This window comes from Mixophyes fleayi, chromosome 8 (assembly GCF_038048845.1).
Source record: "Mixophyes fleayi isolate aMixFle1 chromosome 8, aMixFle1.hap1, whole genome shotgun sequence".
Taxonomy (NCBI): domain Eukaryota; kingdom Metazoa; phylum Chordata; class Amphibia; order Anura; family Limnodynastidae; genus Mixophyes; species Mixophyes fleayi.
Window position 1 is genome coordinate 83,659,922 of NC_134409.1, and position 19,381 is coordinate 83,679,302.

A 19,381-nucleotide genomic window follows, 5' to 3' on the forward strand; every position below is an offset into this window, starting at 1 on the left:
AAGTCTAAATCCAAGCCAAGGGTCATACACGGGAGGTCAGCAGAAAGTTCTATAGACAGGAACAGGCACAGAGCAGGTCAGCAGACTGGGAAGCAGAAGCTATAACCTGCAATGAGGCAGCAGACCTCATTGCCCTAAATACTGAAGCAGACCAATGAGAGCCCAGCTCTCTAATTGCACACAAGCTGTTCCAATTAGCCCGCAGGCTTGCCCCGCTGTTGCGCACGTGCCCGGCTGCCCTGTAATGCCGGGACGCGGCGCTGGACAGGAAAGCGTCTTGCCGTTGCTACGGCAACGTTCGAGCCCCCAGAAGTGACGTTCCAGTCGCTATAGGGGCGGAAGTAGGGGAGTCGCGGCGGCTGGGCACCGCCGCGGCTCGTAACAGTCTGGTTGAGGATATACTAGGAATATAAGGAATTTACACCGCTTCCAATTTAATACAGAAAATTCAGAATTGTTTAGAGGAAAGCCAACAATGAGGTGATGGGGTCACTAAGAAGCGCAGCATTGTGATGGAGTCCCTGTTTCTAATTGCTATTGCAAATGGTTCTAATGCAAATAAATTAGGAAAAAGGGGAAATCTGCCTACATCTTTAGTGTCATTTTGCAATACAGAACAAAACAGTTAATATTATTTCTTAACAATATTTTGGAGAACGTGACACATATCATTTTTGTCACCATTAACATGTTTGCCAGACTTTAACAATCTCCAAATATTGCTGGTAAGTTGTACTCTAAGATCAAACCAGATAAAACGAAGTAAAACCGTACAAAACGAAACCAAATATACTATGCCTCATAGTTTAACTTAATTGGCCCAAAACATGCATAGACATAGATTTCAGGTGCCGGTTTCCACAAGTGATCAAACTATGGTTAAGGGGAATACTTCTTTGGAAATACGATATGTTTCTGATTTTGTAGAGGGTAGGGTTCGCCTTCCATTCTGCAAGGTGGGTGACTCAAAGTTTTGAAATCTGTTATGAAGCTGCCTGGTGCTGGGTTGTTTTATTCTGTGACCTCCTCCAACTGCACTGTGGTGTCGAGTATCTATATCCATAGAAGAAAAGTGGGAGATCTCTAGCTCTGAGAGTTATTTCCTATATGGAACAGTGGAACTGTACAATTGCATATAGAACTTTCAAAAGGTGTTAATTTAAGTAGGAGTGGCATATAGTTACCCTGAGATGTAAGTAAGCGAGTTAGGTATGCAACAGCTTGTGATCCAGTGCTAAATTTAGCCAATATTAAGTGGGGTTGCCTCACTTTATTCCAAACCTGCTTCACTTTCTTCATACTCCTGAGCAGTAGAAGCATTTTTTGCTTCTGACGAAGCCTTAGCTTGCATGTTCCATATTTCAGATTGTGCATTCCTATATGTGAAAGTTTTTGTTGCATATGTTTCATGTATCAAGGCCTTTCCATCATCAGTTTCATGCTATCTATATATGCAAAGTATTAACATCTGTTTGCCTACTGTCATTTATTTGGATCTGACCATACCCCTATATGAATCTATTCCACTTCTAAACATCAAAAACTCACCCCTTGAATAAGGGTAGTATGTGGCAGAGAAGACAATTGGCAGCCATGCCGAATAGGGAGTGCTGCAATCATCATAGAATCTAGGTAAAGCCCTATAACAAGAATACTTTAATAAATTCCTCCCTTAATATTTACAGTCAAACAAAGGTGAAAAATATAGCGTAAGGTTTGTGTGACAGGATGGACTTCCAATGCCACCCTGTCTGTGTGTTGTTGGGGACCGGCTCGATTTGCCTTGCCACCATCCCCTTTATTTATCCCAAATGCACCCTCTAACCGCAGTAGGAGGGGCTTTTGCTGCTGGCAACTAGATCCGCATCCTTCTGGGTAACTCTCGCTGCTAGTGTATCCTCTTGCTGGTACACCTGGGCTGATACCCATGCCTTCAGATCAGGGTTGCTGTGGATGGTTCCCCCTGGCCTATCGCATTGACCAGGGCTGCAGGGTAGCAGGCACAGCATTGGTAATGAAATGCTGGGTCCCAACCTCAGAACAGCCGGATAATGGCTCTTCTGAGTTTGGGACCCAGAAAATCAGATTGGGTCTAATCTGTAGGTCACAGCAATTACAACAGATAAGTAGGCGTCAAAGCAGGTTCTTTAAGCAGTGATGTTTATTAGCTCAGGAAGTCCTAAAAAGGACAGTTACACACTCACTAGTTTGAGGTACTAGTGATATCCAGATGTGCAGATGGAATAATAATGATACATGGTCAAACATCTGCTTTTTATACAGATTTACACAGATCCCCTTGCAGGAGGTAATCAAGCCTCCTGCCCCTCTAATGTGCAGGCTGCATGAAGCACCTGGATTGGTTAATCAGCCTGGAGGCGTTTAACACTTTTTTTTTTACATTGCTGCTAGCAGCACCACCGCACTTTGTTTTTTATTGAATGTTTTCTATTGGGATATAATTCTCTATTCTTGCTTTGAACACAATTTAACTTGCAAAACTCACATTCATCTGTGATTACTTGCATAGAGGGGCACATTCAATTAGCTTTTTGGTTCGCGGTAACGCGCGTTACCGCAAATCCTGCGCAGTATTGCCGTTAATACGGTAGCGCATTAACGCAGATTTTCGTACGCAACCCTATGGGCTGCGAATGAAAATCCACGTTATTGCGGTACAGTGTATTGACTACGCGGCCCGTACGGGCGCGATCCCGCGGACCGGAAATCTAATTGAATATGCCCTAGAGAGTCTACCAGCAAGTCTAGTTACCTCCTATCTTTCAGGCTCAGCAGCCATTTTGGTCACTGAGTGATGAAAAGGTCTATTTAATATGAGATTGCCTGTCTCCAGACAATTTGAAAACCCAAACATGACATACTGCCTTAGAAGCCAATACATTTCCACACATACCAATATAAACATCTAAGAACATTTGCAATGTTATACACAAACTAGCACTGCACTGCTAGTTAAAATAAATATCTACAATAAGTTATGTGATTCAGCCACAGTTTGCTTTCAATCAAATATTTGAAACAATGACCTGGTTGCCTGGCGAGATACTTTCTCTGAATGAGTCCTTAAGTTATTTCAGCATTTTAATAGCACTTTTGTTTTTTTGTTATGCAAAAAGATTTTTATTAAAGTTTCCAAAGAAAAAAGTATACATAGACTGTCCCAGTTCAAATGGCAGGTAAACACATCAGGTGTCCTAAACAAATACACATTTTAATCATTTCTCCATACTATTTGTCCTTATTACTATTATTCCATAAGGTCAGCCTAATATCACATGTTACTCATCCAAGATATTCTGAAATGCTTGAACAGTGACTAATTTGCTCAATATTGTGTTAATTTTCTGCAAAACTTATTTCTTTAATGGTACACTTCAATAGTGCATTTCATTCAAGTAACACCTGAGAAAATCACTATATAATATTTTCAGTTTTGTCTTACATTTAGGAGAAAGTTATTTTTTAGGTTTGCTTTTGTTACTTGAAATCAGAAAACCTTAAACCCAGGATTATTATATAAAGAAATAAAACACATGTTGAAAAGATAGAGTTGCATCCAAACAGGTTTTACGATAAGAGAAAATAATTATGCAAAAAAAATAATAAATAAATTACAACAATTCCACACTAAGTTTTTCATCTAAAAGTCTGCAAGAGTTCATTTGTCTTTTTTTTATTAAACAAATTTAAAGGACTTCAGTGTTGGTCTACCTCTTTAGAAAAATATAGAGTATGGAGAAGACGGAAAAGAGGAGGGAACCACTGTATTGTCCCTAAACACGATAGACATCTTTTGGGCCACATTTTCAAAACAACAAGTGCAGCTATTGCCCAGAACTGGAAAGATCGCCTCCCCACTCTTTGTCTAAAATCCTCTCTAAAATTCAATTTAATTGTCTCATGGAAACTGGGGATTTGTGTTTGTCCCCTCCCAGTTTCCTTGTTTTTTTTCTGTACCCCAACTGTTTAAAAAAAGTTCAATAAATACTATTGATGTAAAAAAATAGAACGGGAAGGGTGAAGAAATAAGTATGTACTCCTGATATATCACAATAAGAACTAATGATCTGAGAAATTGTTTCCATGCATACGGCAGACAGGAGCCTCCTTGTCTTGTGCCTTTTGCTATGAGGAATTGTGTGGCTTTACATCAAGACCAGTCGCTGACCTTTATAAAATTCTGCTGCTTAAGTAAATGTTGTGACGTATCTGAAATGCAGTATTATGGCCTCCATGTATACATGTATATCCAGTACCCTCTATCAAAGTCTTTGTCTGCATCTCTGGAAAGAAGCATCAATGGAGATTACAGAATATGGGTTCATTGAACTATTTGTGGAATTTTACAGATGTTATCTGCTGAGCTTTATGGATATTGAATCCTGTTCAGTCAGGGTGAATCATCAGTAGCTATTTATATAGCGCCACTAATTCCGCAGCACTGTACAGAGAAGTCACTCACATCATTCCCTGCCCTATTGGAGCTTACAGTCTGTGAAATATATATATATATATATATATATATATATATATATATATATTATTATTTTAACCTGCTGGCATGTTTTTGGAGTGGGAGGAAACTGGAGTACCTGGAGAAAGCCCACGCAAACATAGAATGAACATACAAACTCAACACAAATAAGGCTGTAAAGATACTGGGTTTATCTGGCCTGAATTTACCCACTTCACACTGGCTGGCCACCCACGGGTGCCTTACTATGCTAGGGAAGCCTACCCAGTACCTTTTAAGGTTCCTATAGTCAATCAGGCAAATGCAGTTAGAAAGTAAAACAATACATTTATTGTAATAAAAATCACTAGAATATTATATACACACAGTAAATAAATGCCAGGTAGGTTTACCACGTCATCCGTTCCTTACCCCACTAGCTTAGGGAGTTAGTCACTTGCCTGTCCTGACTTGAAGTCCCATGGATCTGCAGATGTCCACTGGTAGAGAGCGACAACGTAAAACCAGCCACTCTGCAGCTGGAGTGGCTGGTTTTCCTTAAATCAGATGTAAGGGAAAGACGGTTCATTGTTTCCTTTGGGTTATCAATGTTGGATCTATTAGGTTTACAAATGTTGGCTGTTGTGGTATTCTTTGTATAAGGGAAGCATAAAATTATTATTTTTTTTTCTTCATTTATCCATCCATGGCAGCCATTATTATAGGGTTAATTATCATACAGTCTGAAGGTTAGATAGTGTTATGGCCAGCATCACAAACATGAACTCTTAGAACAAGCAGTAGAGGTCATCGCCTAGAGCAACAGTCTTTCCTATAGAGCTAGTATTGCTCACAGGTACTTGGATGCCCTCAGGTCTTAACACTTATTAGTAGGAGCTTATATTTGGAGACCGTAGCTCTGGAGTTTAACCGGAAGAGTGACACCAAACTAGGAATGGTCCTAAAAATTGGGGGTCTGCGGCAATGGTCAAATATATAGGCATAGGTCAGGGCAACGAGCAAACAGGCAAGTTGGTATCTAGGCAGAGGTCAGTACAAAGAACAAATCCAGTAATCAGGCAGAGGTCACAACAGTAGTCGGAGATAAGCAGGAGGTATACACGGGAGGATCCGGTGGCAGGTCAGCAGTGTGAGTCACAGAAGCTATAACCGCGGAGAGGCTAAGCCCTCCCTGCTTTAAAAAATCCTGTTGCTCAATCAGAAGGAGGGTATAACCTCACTAATCAGCCCCCAGAAGCCTGCTGATTAATGAATGAAGTCTGCGCGGGCAGACCCGGCTGTTTGACAGCTCGCCGGGCGGGAAGGCAGTGAAGAGGGAGCGTCATGATTGCGCAGACAGCAGCTGGGACGCTCAAGCCGGGAGGGACGTCCCAGCTGCCTGGACAACATCTGGGACGCAAAGAGGAGGCCCAGATGGGCCGTCTTGAGCAGTGCAGCGTCCTTTGACAAATAGTAGATTTTTGCACCAGTACAGTATGAGGGTACCTCCTTCTCCCCTCTGGTGTCATCTTTCCTGTCTTGCTGGTGTCAGGCATTCCCTGGCTAGGGTTTCTTGTTTTCCTGAGGCACATACTCAGAGGTGCTAATTCCTTAGTGGCAGGACAGCGTTTGGTCCTGTTTCAGGACTGGTAAGTGACGGTACTATACATGTGTATGGTGCTCTGGTGGGTCTAAGGAGGACAGCTGGAGTCACTGTAAGGAAATTTGAATATCTTTAAAACCAGACCGCGGTCCACATGCACTATAGCAGGGGCCTAGCCTACTGCCGAAAACACCATGCTAAAAACCAGCTGTGTTTATTCCTACCTGCTTGTCACTCACCGGACTGTGAGTGCTTCTTCCCGGACATTTAGGAACCGTGGCCGTCCTCCATCCTGAGGGACTGCGCATGCGCAGTCCTTTCCATACCTCCAGTGTATGTTCCTTTAACTAAATTGGCAGATCAGGCAACCTCCCTATATTAAGCACCTGTGGTCAACACCACGTTGCCTGATCTTGGAGTCTCATTCCCCATGAGTCTCTGAAGGTGTTCCTGTGTTTCCTTGTTTATTCAGCCCAGCTGATTCCTGTGGTTTCCAAACCACTTCTACCTCTGTGGTTTCCAAACCACTTCTACTACTGTGGTTCCCATACCACTTCTACCATCTACTGTATCATCGTGACTGTGAGCTGATTCCTATCCGCTGCCTCCGTGCACTACAGTCTTCTAATCACTTCAACTCTACCATTTATCATTGGGACTGTTAGCTGATGCCTATCCGCTGCCTCCGTGCACTACAGGCTTCAACCACATCCACTCACCTGTTCATGATTGTGACTGCCAGCTGATTCCTATCCGCTGCCTCCGTGCACTACAGGCTTCAACCTGCAACTCGTCTGTGTTTCATCACCGTGACTGTTTGGCTGATTCCTATCCGCTGCCTCCATGCACTACAGTCTTCAACCTGCAACTCGTCTGTGTTTCATCATCGTGACTGCTAGCTGATTCCTATCCGCTGCCTCTGTGCGCTTCAGTCTTCAGTCCTTGTCAACTCTACCGTGTTTCCTTGAGTCTGCTGCCACTATTGCTACCCGCTACTCTCCGTGATCATCTGTTCCAGTTCTACTCTGCCCCGGGGTCCCATCGTTACTGCACCTGCTGGTTGCTATTGGTTACCTCCGTGTTCCCGCAGAGACCCGCTGCTGTGACTTCTCAGCGCTACTCATCCATCTACTGCTGATCCGCTCTCCACGCCTTCCTGTGTTCCCTGCTGGTCTACCTACCTGTGCGCTGCACCTGCTAGACCCCCGCTTCACCCATCCAGGGACTTGTATCCTGCTGGCCTCCTGCCCTTCAGGTATCTCTGCACTCCTGTCTGACTGCCTTCTCCTGAACCACGGTATGCATACTTCCCATTGACTGTGCTGTGTATTGCATACCTTGCTGGACTGTGTTGGTTCTCCTCTGGAGTGTACTATCCGCTGAGTCTATTGCCATCATTGACTGTGTTGGTTCTCCTCTGGAGTGTACTATCTGCTGACTCTACTGCCATCATTGACTGTGTTATCTCATGCTGGATTACTTCAAGAGACTTTCTATATTGGCAGTGTTGTTCAGTCATTTATACATTTATATTGTGCATATTACTGTGGATCAAAGTCAAGGTGCCCGTGTATATATTGTGTTGCAGTCTCTCCCCGTGCACCTCCTCACATATATATTCAGTGGTACAACTTGCTAGTGGCAGACCACTGACTCCTGTTTACAGTTTCACCTGTTCCAGTATCCTCTCACATAGCAGTGGTACAACTTGCTAACGCAGACCACTGACTCCCCGGATACCTCCACTTGGATTCCATTCCTTCACTCAGACAGCGGTACAACTTGCTATCCGCAGACCGCTGACTCTCATCACCTCCTCGTTTCTGTTGGACATTCCTCCTCACTATAGCAGTGGTACAACTTGCTACCGCAGACCACTGACTACCTTCACGTGTCCTTTGTCCATACAGTTCCTCGTGTATTACTACCTCCATATTGCCAGTGCTGCTAGTCATAGACTTTCCTGAGCATCCCATCATCTGCTATTTCCTGTTCCGTGATCACCCTGCTACCAGAGTACCATATTACCACCTATACTGCTCTGGTAAGCCTATCACCTGGTGATCCCTGGGTAAAGACTCCTAGTGCCCGTGACAGTAAGATCAGGCCATGACAGACCCAGATACGGAACCTACTGCTAAAGAGATGCTGCAGCATCTGGTCAGCCGTGTGGAGCAACAGGATGCTCGCCAACAGCTGTTACTTCAATGTTACCAATCGTTAACCTCCCAAGGAACATCTGGACAGACTGTTACAGCTAGTATTGAAGCTCCTGTGCTTTCCTCCGTTTCCCCAGTGCCATCCCAGGTGTCTACAGCTCCTACGCTTCACCTGCCTACTCCGTCAAAATATGACGGGGACCCCAAAACTTGTAGAGGTTTCCTTAACCAATGTTCAGTCCATTTTGAACTCCAACCTCAAAATTTTTCTACCCATCGTTCCAGAGTGGCCTATCTTATCTCATTGTTTTCTGGACAAGCCCTGGCTTGGGCCTCCCCTCTGTGGGAAAGAAACGATCCAATTCTACAAGATAGTGCCAAATTCATTTCCACGTTCCGAAGTGTGTTCGATGAACCAGGTCGTGTGACCTCCGCTGCTTCCAGCATTCTTCGTTTGCGACAAGGCTCCCATACAGTAGGACAGTATGTCATTCAATTTAGGATCTTAGCCTCTGAACTTCAGTGGAATACTGAAGCATTAGTTGCCGCCTTCTGGCAGGGGCTCTCCGATAAAATTAAAGATGCACTGACTACCCAAGAGCTTCCTTCGTCACTAGAAGATTTGATCTCTCTTTGCCATCGTGTAGACATGAGATTTCGTGAAAGAGAATCTGAGAAAACAACTTCTGCTAAAGCACCTCTTCGTTTAAACCCTCAATTTCGTCCAGTTTCACCTTCTGTGATTCCCATGGAGATAGGACGTTCCAAATTATCTTTAGAAGAGAGGAAACGAAGAGTAAAGAATAGACTCTGTATCTATTGTGCTGATTCCACACATATGCTCAGTTCTTGCCCTAAGAAATCGGGAAATGCCAGGCCCTAACTAGTTCTGGAGAGGTGAAGTTAGGGTCCCTGGAGTCCTCTCCATTGTCTATGAAATCTAAAGTCTGCGCTTTCGATGTTACGATTTCCTTTGCTACCAAATCCTTTGAGTCACAGGCATTGATTGATTCCGGAGCAGCAGGAAATTTCATTTCTAAATCACTAGTGAATCAATGGTCCCTACCAGTGATCACTTTAAAAACACCCATTACTGTGACGGCTATAGATGGATCACGTCTCATCAATGGTCTCATCACCCAGAGTACGTCTCCAGTAACCCTTCAGATTGGTGTACTACACCATGAAGAAATTTCGTTTTTAATTCTTCCAGTTACGACAAGTCCGATTGTCTTAGGCCTTCCATGGCTTCAATGTCACTCTCCCCAGATTGACTGGCGCACCCCTCAAGTTACGTCTTGGGGGTCTGAATGTCACCATCGTTGTCTCTCTCAAGTTATTCCTCTTAAAGTACAGCAATCTTCCATCTCATCTTCCTCCCCGGGACTCCCTCCTCAGTATGCTTCATTTGCCGATGTGTTTGATAAAGCTCAGTCTGAACGTCTTCCTCCTCATCGTTCTTGGGATTGTCCGATCGACCTTCTACCTGGCAAGACTCCTCCCAGGGGTCGGGTCTATCCTCTCTCGTTACCTGAAACTCAAGCCACATCTGAGTACATACAGGAGAATCTCCAGCGTGGGTTCATTCGACCTTCCACCTCTCCCGCTGGAGCTGGGTTCTTCTTCGTCAAAAAGAAGGATGGATCATTACGCCCTTGTATAGATTTTCGTGGACTCAACGCCATTACTATCAAGAATCGGTATCCCATTCCGCTGATCACTGAGCTATTTGATCGCATCAAGGGAGCTCGGATATTTACTAAGTTGGATCTTCGTGGTGCCTACAATTTAATTAGAATCCGTTCCGGTGACGAATGGAAGACCGCGTTTAACACCAGAGATGGGCATTACGAATATTTAGTAATGCCCTTCGGGCTGTGTAATGCCCCCGCGGTTTTCCAGGGTTTCATCAATGAGATCTTTCGGGACTTATTATATGTATGTGTCGTTGTCTACCTGGACGACATATTGATCTTCTCACAGGACCTGCCTTCTCATCACCAACATGTGGCAGAGGTCCTCTCCAGACTACGGAAAAACTCGTTGTTCTGTAAATTGGAAAAATGTTCATTCGAGTTACCCCAGATTCCATTCTTGGGGTATATAGTTTCCGGAGTTGGCCTGAAGATGGATCCAGACAAAGTAAATGCTGTACTACATTGGCCTCAGCCAACTACTCTTCGTGCCATCCAGCGTTTTTTAGGTTTTGCCAATTACTATAGACGCTTCATTCAAGACTTCTCATCCATTGCATCTCCCATTGTGGCCTTAACTCGGAAAGGGGCTAATACTAAGCAATGGTCATCTGAGGCTCTCCAAGCCTTTCAAATCCTCAAAGAGTCCTTCTCGTCTGCTCCCATTCTGCGACAACCTGATGTGACACTCCCCTTCTTCCTAGAAGTAGATGCCTCTAATGTGGGCTTAGGAGCTATTCTCTCCCAACGCTCGGAGCAACAAAAATTACATCCTTGTGCCTTCTACTCTCGGGGTCTTCTGCCCGCAGAGAAAAACTATACTATCGGGGACAAGGAGTTGCTGGCCATCAAAGCTGCATTAGAGGAATGGAGATACTTGTTGGAAGGAGCTCGCCATCCGGTGACGATCTTCACGGATCATAAGAACTTGTCATATTTGCAATCTGCTCAATGCTTGAACCCTCGTCAAGCAAGATGGTCTCTTTTCTTTTCCCGTTTTGAATTAATTATAACCTTCAAACCAGCTGCTAAGAACAAGAAAGCTGACGCTCTATCTCGAGCTTTTGTGACGTCCTCTGATGTAGAAGAGGTTCCCAACCATGCTATTCTAGACCCCAAATGTATTTCTCTGGCTGCTTCATCCACCAAAATGCTACCATTTGGGAAGACCCTCGTGCCTCCTACTCTGAGGCGGAAAATCCTTTCGTGGTTCCATGCCTCTCGTTTTTCTGGACACGCCGGTGAACATAAGACCTTTGAGATTCTCTCTCGTAGTTACTGGTGGCCTTCAATGAGGAGAGACGTCAAAGAGTTTATTGCTTCCTGTAATTTATGTTCTCAGTTCAAATCCTCCCGCAGAACTCCAGCAGGGTTGCTGCGACCACTACCCATTCCGTCCAAGCCTTGGACCCATATTAGTATGGATTTCGTTACTGATTTGCCACCAAGTAAGAATCACAATACTATTTGGGTAGTGGTAGACAGATTTTCGAAGATGGCTCATTTCGTCCCTCTGTCCGGTTTACCTTCCTCGTCTACTCTGGCTGAACATTTCATTAAAGAAATCTTCCGCATCCATGGATGTCCGTCTGAGATTGTGTCAGATAGAGGAGTACAATTCGTTTCCAGATTCTGGCGGGCCCTTTGTAAAACCTTGGGCATACGATTAGCACTCTCATCGTCTTACCATCCGCAATCTAACGGACAAACGGAACGAGTCAATCAAGATCTTGAGACTTTTATTAGGATGTTCTCTTCAGCCAACCAAGACAACTGGGTAGAATTGCTCCCTTGGGCTGAATTCGCCCATAACAACATGTACCATGAGTCATCATCCAAAACTCCATTCTTTGTGGTCTACGGTCACCATCCGTCTTTTCCGGAATTTCCTGCCCTCCCGCCCACCCAAGTTCCTGCTGTGGAGACTGCTTGTCAGACCTTCAAAAATATCTGGTCTCAGGTCAAAACCTGTTTAAAGAAGACATCTAACAAATATAAGTCTTTCGCAGATAAGAAGAGGCGGGCTATTCCACCACTAAAAATTGGAGATCGTGTCTGGTTATCTACCAAAAATATTCGTTTGAAGGTTCCATCTATGAAATTCGCCCCTCGTTTTATTGGTCCATATAGGATCATTCAAGTTATCAATCCAGTATGTGTTAAACTTCTTCTTCCTAAGAATCTTCGGATTTCCAATGCCTTCCATGTGTCCTTGCTCAAACCTCTCATCATCAACCGTTTCTCGACTCCTTCCTCAGCACCGCAGCCAGTTCAAGTTCATCAGGAGGAGGATTTCGAGATTACTGAGGTATTGGATGCAAAAATTTCGCGAGGAGTCCTCCGTTTCCTCGTTCATTGGAAGGGCTTTGGTCCTGAAGAGCGTTCATGGATCAAAGCTGAAGATCTTAATGCTCCTGCCCTTCTGAAGAAGTTTTATTCCAAAAATCCGGACAAACCCGGTTCCAGGCGTTCTGTGCCCACCTTTAAAAGGGGGGGTACTGTCACTCACCGGACTGTGAGTGCTTCTTCCCGGACATTTAGGAACCGTGGCCGTCCTCCATCCTGAGGGACTGCGCATGCGCAGTCCTTTCCATACCTCCAGTGTATGTTCCTTTAACTAAATTGGCAGATCAGGCAACCTCCCTATATTAAGCACCTGTGGTCAACACCACGTTGCCTGATCTTGGAGTCTCATTCCCCATGAGTCTCTGAAGGTGTTCCTGTGTTTCCTTGTTTATTCAGCCCAGCTGATTCCTGTGGTTTCCAAACCACTTCTACCTCTGTGGTTTCCAAACCACTTCTACTACTGTGGTTCCCATACCACTTCTACCATCTACTGTATCATCGTGACTGTGAGCTGATTCCTATCCGCTGCCTCCGTGCACTACAGTCTTCTAATCACTTCAACTCTACCATTTATCATTGGGACTGTTAGCTGATGCCTATCCGCTGCCTCCGTGCACTACAGGCTTCAACCACATCCACTCACCTGTTCATGATTGTGACTGCCAGCTGATTCCTATCCGCTGCCTCCGTGCACTACAGGCTTCAACCTGCAACTCGTCTGTGTTTCATCACCGTGACTGTTTGGCTGATTCCTATCCGCTGCCTCCATGCACTACAGTCTTCAACCTGCAACTCGTCTGTGTTTCATCATCGTGACTGCTAGCTGATTCCTATCCGCTGCCTCTGTGCGCTTCAGTCTTCAGTCCTTGTCAACTCTACCGTGTTTCCTTGAGTCTGCTGCCACTATTGCTACCCGCTACTCTCCGTGATCATCTGTTCCAGTTCTACTCTGCCCCGGGGTCCCATCGTTACTGCACCTGCTGGTTGCTATTGGTTACCTCCGTGTTCCCGCAGAGACCCGCTGCTGTGACTTCTCAGCGCTACTCATCCATCTACTGCTGATCCGCTCTCCACGCCTTCCTGTGTTCCCTGCTGGTCTACCTACCTGTGCGCTGCACCTGCTAGACCCCCGCTTCACCCATCCAGGGACTTGTATCCTGCTGGCCTCCTGCCCTTCAGGTATCTCTGCACTCCTGTCTGACTGCCTTCTCCTGAACCACGGTATGCATACTTCCCATTGACTGTGCTGTGTATTGCATACCTTGCTGGACTGTGTTGGTTCTCCTCTGGAGTGTACTATCCGCTGAGTCTATTGCCATCATTGACTGTGTTGGTTCTCCTCTGGAGTGTACTATCTGCTGACTCTACTGCCATCATTGACTGTGTTATCTCATGCTGGATTACTTCAAGAGACTTTCTATATTGGCAGTGTTGTTCAGTCATTTATACATTTATATTGTGCATATTACTGTGGATCAAAGTCAAGGTGCCCGTGTATATATTGTGTTGCAGTCTCTCCCCGTGCACCTCCTCACATATATATTCAGTGGTACAACTTGCTAGTGGCAGACCACTGACTCCTGTTTACAGTTTCACCTGTTCCAGTATCCTCTCACATAGCAGTGGTACAACTTGCTAACGCAGACCACTGACTCCCCGGATACCTCCACTTGGATTCCATTCCTTCACTCAGACAGCGGTACAACTTGCTATCCGCAGACCGCTGACTCTCATCACCTCCTCGTTTCTGTTGGACATTCCTCCTCACTATAGCAGTGGTACAACTTGCTACCGCAGACCACTGACTACCTTCACGTGTCCTTTGTCCATACAGTTCCTCGTGTATTACTACCTCCATATTGCCAGTGCTGCTAGTCATAGACTTTCCTGAGCATCCCATCATCTGCTATTTCCTGTTCCGTGATCACCCTGCTACCAGAGTACCATATTACCACCTATACTGCTCTGGTAAGCCTATCACCTGGTGATCCCTGGGTAAAGACTCCTAGTGCCCGTGACACTGCTTTACAGTAAATACTGTGCTTTATTTTTGTTCTTGAGGACTGCTGTCCCTGAACAGACACAAGAAAGGAATTGGAGGATGTGTCTATTATTGACACCCTCATTATAGATGTTAGGAAAACTCTAAATATTGTGGAAGAGTCCGACACTCCTATTTTGCAGGAGAGTTAAAGCCACACCTGGAAGAACAATAATTAAAGATGTGATTACTAAACAATGGTAATCTACCAGACAAATGCTAGTTGTTGCAGGCCTTTCCAACAGAACTACTACTCCCCTTAGAGGACAGGAGACTCTCATGTGCCCTCTGGTTTGAAGAAGCTTAAATAAAATGCATATTACTGCAGAAGCCACCCTGGATCCTGCAGTATCTATGGCCTCAGGAACTAGGGTCATGATTCATTAAGGATCTTAAATGAAGAGGATTCTTATTTCAGTCTCCTGGACAAAACCATGTTACATTGCAAGCGGTGCAAATGAGTGTTCTGTTTTGCACATAATCTAAATACTGCCTGTTTTTTCATGTAGCACACAAATATCAACTTTAAATTTCAGTTTACAAATAAGCTATCAAGTATTTGTGTGCTACATGAAAAAACAGGCAGTATTTAACTTATGTGCAAAACAGAACACTCATTTGCACCCCTTGCAATGTAACATGGTTTTGTCCAGGAGACTGAAATAAGAATCCTCTTCATTTAAGATCCTTAATGAATCAGGCCCTAGGACTCTGGTGGGGTAGGTACCCTGGAGTCTAATTCAGGTAGGTGTTATTCTAATGGGAGCTCTGGGAGACTAGGCCAAGAGAGCCATACTAGAGAAAATGTTCATGCCTTCACAGGCAGAGACTCTAAGGCACTTACTAAATACTCCTCATATTGAAGTAAGTGGGCTGGTTATATCCAAACTGGACACATAAGCTTGCTGTAAAAGGTTGATCCTAGGGTATCTGGGGTTCTAATATTCTTAATAGTCTGGCAGATTTATAGATGACCATTTAATAACGTTGATTATGCCTATTACCGCCACAAATATAATAATGATTTAACCAAAGAAATATAATTATTATTTTCCTTTAAATTCATAGAACCAATATTCATATAATAATTTATCATCATTTATTTATATAGCGTAACATGTTGTATTATTAATTGACATTCTAATTGTAAAACTTTTGCATATATTATAAAACAGTAGAAAGTGTAACAGTATTTTATACAAACTCAACAGATTTCGTTTACTCTTCTAACATAGGTGGTATAGCATAGATTTTCGTACATTACATTCTTTGCCTGTTTTATAAATATACAAGTCAATGTGTGTGCGCTTTGACTAACTATTGTGTAGTGTATCAGATAGTGTATGACCTTCACCTATTGTCTGTAGGTGTGTGACTGTATTGTTGGGGGAGGGGGGACCTGTGGTTTGGGTGTGGGGAGCACAGGCTAGCCTCCATTTTAAGCACTCCAGAAAAACCCTCTCTTTCATCCATTTAAACTTCTAGCATCTGAGCTTTTTTTGTCCAATTATGCTAACAAGCCTTTATACTAAACAGTCTGACCACTTCCTGAACAATCCTATCATTAGCTAATGAAGGATTGCCACAGCATCTCCATTGGATTCAAATCTAGGACTTTGAGTAAGCCAGTACAAAACCTTAATTTTGTTTCTTTTGAGCCATTCAGAGATGGACTTGCTGTTGTGTTTGTCTTGCTCAAACACAATTGGGTTATGCAGCATCAGATCATGGACTGATTACCGGACTTTCTCTCTCCGAATATTCTGGTAAAGAGTAGAATTCATGATTAAATCAGTTATGGCAAGTTATCCAGGTACTAAAGCAATCCCACACCATCACACCACCACCATCATATGTGACTGTTGGTATGATGTTTTTATTGTGGAATACTGTTAGCTTGACTCATCAGTCCACAGAACATTAGCCCAAAAGGCTTGGGGGTTATCGGTGTGTTTTTTTGGCAAATGAAAGACAAGCCTTTATGTTCTTCTTGGTTAACAGTGGTTTTCGCCTTGCAACCCTCCTATGATTACCATTTTTGTGCAGTCTTTCTTATGGTGGAATCACAAATGCTGACATTAGCTGAGGGGAGTGAGGCCTACACTTCCTTAGATGTTCATCTGGGTTCTTTGGTGACTTTCTGGTTGAGTCAACGATACACTATTGGAAGAATTTTGGTAGACCAGCCACTCCTGGGAAGATTCACCACTGTTCCAAGTTTTCTTCAATTGGAGATAATAGCTCTCCCTGTGGTTCGCTGGAGTCTCAGAGCCTTAGAAAATTGCTCTGGAACCCTTTCCAGACTTATATATATTTCAATATCTTTCTTATCTCTTCTGTAATTTCTATTGATTGTGGCATACGGTGCTGCTTGTTGAGACCCTTCATTTATTTAAGGCTTTAATACCTCTTTTGGTATCTCGGAGCCATGAATGTGTTTTTTTTCATCAAAATGGCTCCCAGATAGCCTCATAAAATATGTCCAGATTGTCCATAAAGGATCTACAAAGTATTGGCTGGTGAATGGACAAGGTCAGCATTACTGCAATACAGCAAATGAGTCAGACAGATGCCTTCCAGATCTCTCTTCCATTATGCAAGCAACATGATTACTGTATAGACCATACAACAATGTTAAAGACTGGTTAATATAGTAAAGGTTTGCCAGCATGTAATAGGTTTGATAGTAACCATGATTCAAGCAGACATACAGAGTGTCTGCTTCCATCAAAAATTTTGATGCAGTGGTGGAGACAACTGAATCAAGCCATTTGTTTTTCAGGCTTTACCAAGACAGAGATTGACATAGTGAATGCAACCAACATTCACAACAGGCCTGAATTCTGTCATCTCCAAATGTTTTGACCATAGGTATGGAAGCCAGCACAAATGTTTGGGCAGTCCCACCTGTAAGAAGAACGGAGATACAAGTGGCACAGTCCTCAAATTCTAAGATAATTGAAGGCAGTCTTTCTTATATTTAGAAATGTTCAGAGTCCTATAGCAAAAATAGTAGTAAAGATTGTCTCAGATAATATAACCATACTGAGCTACATCAGCAAGATGGGAAGTACTCAAAGATCTTCTATGTGGAATGTAACAGAAAATTCTTGTGAGTGTAAGAAAACTTTTCAGATTGCAAAGTAACTTTTTTGCTTGGTAATCAAAATTTGTGTGGAGATGTCTTTAAAATATATGAAGCAATCACTAAAAGTGCTGGTTACTTGACACATACTTCTTGTGTTGATTGGAGCAAACATGGATGCAAATTCGCCATATATAGGTTTGTTTAGTATTTTGCAGCTCCTCTTGTAAAAGTAATGGCTAAATGTAATGAATGTAAAGTATACCAAAAAATGCTTACAATCGGTGAAATTGGAAGTCCATTTGCAAATTGTGTGTGTGGAGGGTGTCCATTTATAACCCATTTTTTTCTATTTATTTCATTGCATTGGGAGCGCACTTACATTATAAGAGCTTATTTTAGAAATTGGTAAATGTGCAGAAGTTGAAATCTTTCTCTTAAAATTATCATTGTATATTTGTAAGGCACCACAATGCTCTGCAGCGCCGTACAGTAGGAAAAACAGTGCATGGGTAGAACGGAGACATACAAGGTAGACAATATAAATGCAGACATGAAAACAAAGGGTTTGAAACACCCTGCTTATTAAAGAACTTACATTCTAAATGGAAGAGTGAACCACATTTGCTCCTCTTGTTTCAGTTCCGAGTAGAGATTGGGACAGTTCTACTCGGAGAATGCCAGGAGGTTGCAATAGTCAAGACTGGAGATGATGAGCGAGAATGGATAAGAGTTTTGGTAGCATGTTGAGTAAGAAAAGGCTGTATTCTGGCAATGTTTTTAAGGTGGATTTGACAGGACTGGGAAAGAGTCTGGATGTGAGGAATAAAGACTACAATGATAGAAAAAGATGGTTATAGTTAACAGAGACAAATTCCTTGACTTGTATTTATTGTAACTGTATTGGAGTTCTAAGAAATATTTTAAGACATTGTTATTTGGATGGAAGTACATTACATTATCTAGCTAAAGCACTTACGTACTTTCTCTTGCCACGCCTCTTTCTCTTCAAATATTTGTGTTTTTGTCTTTCTTTCAGTTCATTTCCGATATGTTGTTTTTCATCCTTTTCTTGATGAGATTCTAATGGGAAAAATCAAAGGCTGCAGCCAGGAAGGGGTTCATGGTAAGTAAGAGAGTTTTATCCTCCTTCAGCAAAAATTAGATATGTGTATCCATCCTGCCTTGTGCAATATCTTAGTAATCATAAACATTCTTTAGGCAGTGGCAATTAATTATGACCTAGTGAAATATAAAAAAATCAAGTTTAAAGTTGTCCATTTTAGACATCCCATTTAAATTGATGTAGTGGTTTCTCGCCTGGTTAATAAATTACTAGACTGCCTGCTGGGTCCAATCCCCTAACTAACAGAGTAGCGGGGTTCCCTGAACTACACTCAAAGCCTAAAAAATTAGGGCTGGTGAGTCAAGACTTGGATACTGGGCTCTGTTGAGAAAGGATAAGCTTGTGTGGGACAGCCTGTGGTTGGTAGCCGGAGCACAAGTTCCAGAGTACTTAATACTCATACGGATAAAAATGTATGCTGAATGTTTATGTCCTGATGCACTTGTATATAATCTTTTTTGTCCCTAAATATGAGGAAGGGGGTTATTCTGGTGACCCAGAGAACTGGTCAAACTGGGGTGGCAATCCATTCCTGCCATCAGGAAGTTATTAAGATATTGTTCTGAGTGTCTACCCTTCATTTTCTAAGATGACCACCATACAGCTCAAATGAACTGGTCACCGTAGGAAGCTGAGGAGGGGGGGTCATATCTATTAACCCTGATCCTATACCTACATTCCACCAATAATACTCTTAAGGGAAATAAAATCACACCCATGCCCTGGGGGTCATCGTGTGAGAACTAAGAAGGACTAAGAATCCTCACCAAAGGTAAAAGGGCAGTTGGAGATGGGAATGGCTGGAAATTACAGTTCCTGCTGGCCTGGACTACAGTGACGGAGACCTCAGAAC

General features: G+C 43.2%; 1 protein-coding gene across 1 annotated transcript in view; it reads left to right on the plus strand.

The window, feature by feature from the left end:
- The window catches only part of POLR3H (RNA polymerase III subunit H), a 77,353-nt gene that overhangs the window by 23,241 nt on the left and 34,731 nt on the right, over window positions 1-19,381 (plus strand). Inside the window, exon 4 of the mRNA XM_075182816.1 lies at window positions 18,442-18,528. Within this exon, the coding sequence (XP_075038917.1) occupies window positions 18,442-18,528 (87 nt within the window). The remainder of the gene's footprint in view (window positions 1-18,441; window positions 18,529-19,381) is intronic.